The sequence below is a fragment of the Phragmites australis genome, chromosome 23 (genome assembly GCF_958298935.1).
Source record: "Phragmites australis chromosome 23, lpPhrAust1.1, whole genome shotgun sequence".
Taxonomy (NCBI): Eukaryota; Viridiplantae; Streptophyta; class Magnoliopsida; order Poales; family Poaceae; genus Phragmites; species Phragmites australis.
The window spans coordinates 13,495,335-13,500,767 of NC_084943.1; the positions used below are offsets into that span (position 1 = coordinate 13,495,335).

Sequence of the window (5,433 nt, forward strand, 5' to 3'; positions counted from 1 at the left end):
AAAGCCAATCCATGCCAAGAATAACATCAACAGGCTCCAAAGGAATCACCACAAGATTAGCAACAAAATCCTCATCTGCAAGGGAGATAACGCAACCAGGGCAGATAGAAAAACTGGATATAGAACCTCTAGCAGAACTGACCACAACCACCCGACTAATCCTCTGCACAGAAAGACCAGCACGACCCACAAAGACCTCCGAAACGAACGAGAAGCTAGCGCCAGAGTCAAAAAGAGCATGTGCATCAAAAGAATCAACTGAAATGGTACATGTCACCACATCTCCACGCTCTCTACCGTCCGAAGAGGGCATAGCATATGCCCCGGGAGCACCAGAAGAAGAAGCTCCAGCAGCATAGCCAAATGGAGTAGAACCCCACAGTGTAGGCGGTGCTGAAGAAGTAGCAGTCTGGGGCAGTCGAAATGCCCCAAGCTGAGGTGTCGAAGAAGCCATCGGTGTAGCAGGTGGCATCATTAGGTACTGCTGAGGGAACAGCGCGGGCAAGTACTGCTGCGGTGTGAGTGCGGGCAGAGGCACCAAAGAAGGAGTAACGGCCATCATCTGAACAGTGCCACCAGAATTCGAAGAAGTCACTGACTCCCATCGAAGCTTGCCATTGGCATTCCTCCTGCAAACCACGTCCTTGTGGTCCTGACCACAGATAGAGCACTTGCCGGACCACCGGCACTCACTCCTACGGTGAGCATCTCCACAACGGAGACAAACCATCCCCATGCCGGGCTTAGGGACGGCACGGTACTGTGTAGTACTCCCCCCTGAAGTGCGAGAACGTCCCGAACTGCCACGGTAAGGCTGGTGATGCTGGAACTTGCCCTTCTTATGAATAGGACCACCAGAATGGCCCTTCCTGTCAATCTGACCCTGTGTCTGATCTCCACCAGACTTGCGCGCTTCCTCAGTGTACACCTCCTGCATCTCCACACCCAAGGCCTACTCGACCATGGTGCGGAAGTCCACCACCGGAAAAGCACCCAAAGTGTGGCGGATTGAAGGTTTGAGGCCCTGGCGGAACTGCCTCGCCTTCTCTGCCTCATCATGAGCCACATGCGAAACAAAGCAAACAATCTGGTTGAAGCCCACCTCATACTCAGACACTGTCCTCCTACCCTGCACATAGCTATGCAGGTCTATCTTCATCTTGTCCAGAAAGGTCACTGGGTAGAACCTCCTCTCGAACTGCCTGACAAAATCAGGCCAAGTCAACGATCCATGTGCAGCCGTGCGAGCTGACTGCACTCCCTTCCACCAGATCTGGGCCTCACCCTTCAGCAACTGAGTGCCATAGCGAATACGGTCCTGATCCAGCACATCGAAGACCTCCATCTTGTCCTCCACGTAGGACAACCAATCAGCGGCCTGAACTGGAGTGCCACTGCCATCAAAATGATCCAGCTTCATCCCAATCCACTGGATTAAAGAAACACCACTAGCAGGGCCTTCAGCAGCAATAGCACCCTGCTCCAGAATAGGAGCATCCTGATTCCTAGCCTCTCTCAACGTCCTCAGCTCATTCTGCATCACCTGCATCGCCGCTAGCAGTTGTGCATTACAATCATTCGCTGTGGCCTGAGCCTGACTCCGCCTCTTAGGTGGCATAGCTGCAGCCACACAACAAACAAACCACACGCATACATCAACTTCAAGTAGAACATAAACACAAGATAGAACAAGCACAGCAGAGTAAGCATAAAATAAACAACCCTTCTACCCATCTTATATGTGCAAGTGTGTCAAATTAAGCCTTATTTCGCCTAGAATCTAAAGCCTAGGCTCTGATACCAACTGTAACACCCCAGACACCGCGAAAGCCTGGAATGTGACTACAAACTACTCCACTTGACTTGCCAAAATTAAAAAATTTCGCCAACACCTCCTCTAAAACAAGATAAAGCGGAAGCAACAACATAGATATAGGGTGCATAAATAAAACCGCACACTAACACATAAGTATCCTAGCAAAACGAATGCATTAAGGCATTAAATTTTTGACCTCCAACAAAGTAAACTAAAACAAGTTTGCCAACGCTAAGCAATACTAAGAGCTAAACAACTCCAACACTTGCATTATTATTACAACACCACTACTGTATTAATATGTGTAATTATAACATGTAGAAGTGCTGCTACTCCCATCCCGTCCAAGCAAGCAAGCATCAAGCACCTGGAAAGGTTATTAAGAGGAGTGAGATATAAAATCTTAGCAAGCAAACTGCTTTAACAAGCTATTTAAACTACAAGTTCATTAGACATCAATTTAAAAGAGAGTAACAATAGCATAAAAACAAACCAAGTTAGACATCCAAGATTATCATAAACCTCATCTAAAAGATTAAGCCACATCCTCATATCTTCTGGAGAGGCATTCGCTTCTCAACATCCACTTCAAGAATAGGAAATAATTAAATTAAATACTGCAAAATGCAAATGCAATGCAAATGCATGTCCACTGCCTTTACACCCAACAAGGTGTAAAGCTGCACCGTACCCCTCCTCGGGTAACGTACGGTGCGTACCGGTACAAGTCGCGGCCAGCAAACGGCGACATATTACTTCATATGAGGTGCAATGAAAATGAATGCATATGAAACTGTAAATACCACATCACCTCATAGCCTTCATCAACCACATACACCACAATAATAACAATCTTCATGGATATGAGAGCATAAGGCAACATAACCACATATAAACAAGTAATCGTGCCTCACCTCATCAAAACATCAATTAATCAGTTCATATTAAATGGATCATGGTTCTGAACATATAATTTAGGTGGAGGTAGAATGAATAGCAAGTTAAAGCTAGAAGCAAAGCAACCTCTACGTTTACTTGCCTTTTTTCGATACAACCGACAACCTTCAAACACGATCAGGAGCACCACCACCTAATTATGAACCACACAACAGCAAAACATTCATTCAAGCATGCACATACAATAGGAAACACGATCCTAACACCCCAAGCCGTCGCTCAAAAGAGAACCACAAAAACAGCATATACATCCTTCTACTGATAAAGCAGTAGGGCTTCACATTTTCATATCCTTTTTTCTGCAACTGATATCATAGCAAAAAAACATACTTCTGGAAACTACACAACACTGGCTAAATCTTTCGTGCAGAAACCATATTTTTATCAGGTCAATATGAGCCTCTAATCTGCTGTTGAAAACAGCATTGAAAACTGTCCCGAAAAGTCTGTCAGAAACCTTCACATTTTTCCCGTAATTAATACACAAATCCAAAAATTCTAAAAAGTTCACAGAAGCTATAAAACTCCACTTTCTACCACTTTCTAGTTATAGTTTTTTGTATTTGAAGCACCTAAGGTGGCCAAAACACACTCTAAACATGACTGAACTTTCTGACGATGAAACAACAGCAGCAACGTTTAAGAGGCCATAACTGGAGTTCTCCTCATCCTATGACAACGTTCTCTACGCCGCTGGAAAGATTATGAAAAACTCTACAACCTTTCTTCAGATCAAATCCTAAAACTATTCCAATATGATGGCAAAAAAACTGGTTTGATCTACTATTGTCCAGATTCTTGACAGAGAAAATCAGTCAAGTTTAAACGATGATATATCTCAAACTACAGATGCTATGAGGGTAATCTTGGTCTCAAAAGAAAGCTATTGAAGTCTCCTACAACTTTGTCCATGGTGGGAAAATTTATTTCGGAAGCTAACATGCCCAAAAACGATGTTGAACAGGGACTGCACAAAACTGACGGTTTTCAGAACGGGGAGGAAACAGATTTCGACCAAACCTCAACCTAAGCCCCCTCTAAACTCGAGATCTAAACCACTAAAATCAACCCAAAAGGAGGGGATTAGGGTGGAGAATCCTCACCTAGGGCAACCACGAGCAACTTGACAAGAGCTCAGGATTTTCCTCTTTCTTCTCCTCCTTCTCCTTCCCTTCTTCTTCCCTTCTCCCTTTCTCCTCCTCCCTTGCTGCTGCACAGACCAGCAGCTCCACAATCCACAGGATGCAGATGAGAGGGGATGGGGAGGAGCTCAGCACAAGGAAAATAGGAGAGGAATTCCTACCTGGGTGAGAGGGGCACCAGCCCCCTTCTTCCTCCTCCTGATCTCCTCCCCCTTCTTTCTTCTTTTCCCTTCTCTTTCTTCCTTCTACATGCAGTATAGAAAAAGGTAGTGTGGCTGCTGCTGTGGGGAGGGAGAGAGCAGGACTCTAGGGTTAAGAAGAAAAGGATGGTCTCTGTTTTTTTTTCTCTTTGAATCTCAAGCGTCCAATTCGCAGCTTCATGTTCCGAAGTCCGAAGATAACATGTGAGTAGTCAAACGGAATCGTTTCGACGAGCCCTATGCATCCGTGGTCTCCGATCATCCATCCGAGTGACGGGTCAAAAGGTCAACCTTTTGCATCTTCTTTAAAATGTTCGATCAACACTTATTTATATGATTTTTGGGGTATTACAGTTTCACTACTAACAGATGATTACATCGCCGTAGAAGCCCCCTCTTGTTCCACTCAACTATCCAATGGTGCCCACATAGTTAGAGGGGTGACTAATTAGTTGACTAGGCCGTACCCATATAGACCTTGTGGTTGTGCGGATTCACTTGGTTACATGTTCAAGAACTAGTCCTTAGGACCCCACACAGGAACAAACTCAAGCCTGCTGTATAGCACCACCTCAAACCAACCAACCTATTAGGATCCCTATACCATGTTTCTACAAAAGATTATGTTGCATAGGCATTAGTCAAGATTAATATTTTCCTCAACTATTACTGCACTAGCATATACTACCAATTTTAACCCATGGTTAAACAACGGCGACAAGGAATGATCATCCAAAGCTAGTAAACCCTAGCATAGGATTCCAATTTAAACAAGCATGCATAGAAGGAATAAAATAGCTACACATGATTCCTAGAACAGGGATGAAATATTCAAGGACACTTGATTTCAGCAGAGGGTTGCTCAAAGTCCTCGAATGCTTGATCTTGAAGATTCCCGAACTGCTCACCTCCTAATCATCAAATAAAAAAAACATACAAAGAAAACTACTAAGGATAGTACACCACATGGTACTAAAACTAGGTTTAAAAAAACCCCATAAAAAGATTCTGCATGTCGCTACGAACATTTGAGCGTGAAAATCGCCCAAATCAGAGCTACGGGCAAAAAGTTATAAGCTTTTAAAGTTTCAGGGGCTAATCTGCAAATTTTACTTGATTTCCGAGAATAAACTGAAGTGATTTTATAATGAAAATTCTATTTATGATGTCATAAAACAAAACAAATTTATTTTTCTACAGGAAAAGCGTATGAAAAATGCCCATGGACCTGTAGACCACGACCCTATGGCTGGTCCACTGGTCCACGGTGCATTGAAATCATAAACGAAGGGGTATGCAATGGTGGCCGTCGGATCTT

General features: G+C 44.1%; 1 protein-coding gene across 2 annotated transcripts; it reads right to left on the reverse strand.

The window, feature by feature from the left end:
• Positions 1-210: 210 nt before the first annotated feature.
• Positions 211-4,341, reverse strand: LOC133905833 (uncharacterized). Of its 2 annotated transcripts, none has more exons than XM_062347606.1 (4): positions 4,077-4,341; positions 3,877-3,999; positions 2,856-2,906; positions 211-1,620 (listed from the first exon to the last, which is right to left on the reverse strand). In XM_062347606.1, exon 4 carries the CDS (start codon positions 1,616-1,618, stop codon positions 953-955), a length of 666 nt encoding a protein of 221 aa, XP_062203590.1. In that variant the 5' UTR covers positions 1,619-1,620; positions 2,856-2,906; positions 3,877-3,999; positions 4,077-4,341; the 3' UTR covers positions 211-952. The 2 variants fall into 2 exon arrangements, with proteins under 2 accessions (XP_062203590.1, XP_062203591.1); XM_062347607.1 differs by having other exon boundaries at positions 2,840-2,906.
• Between the last annotated feature and the right edge of the window lie 1,092 nt (positions 4,342-5,433).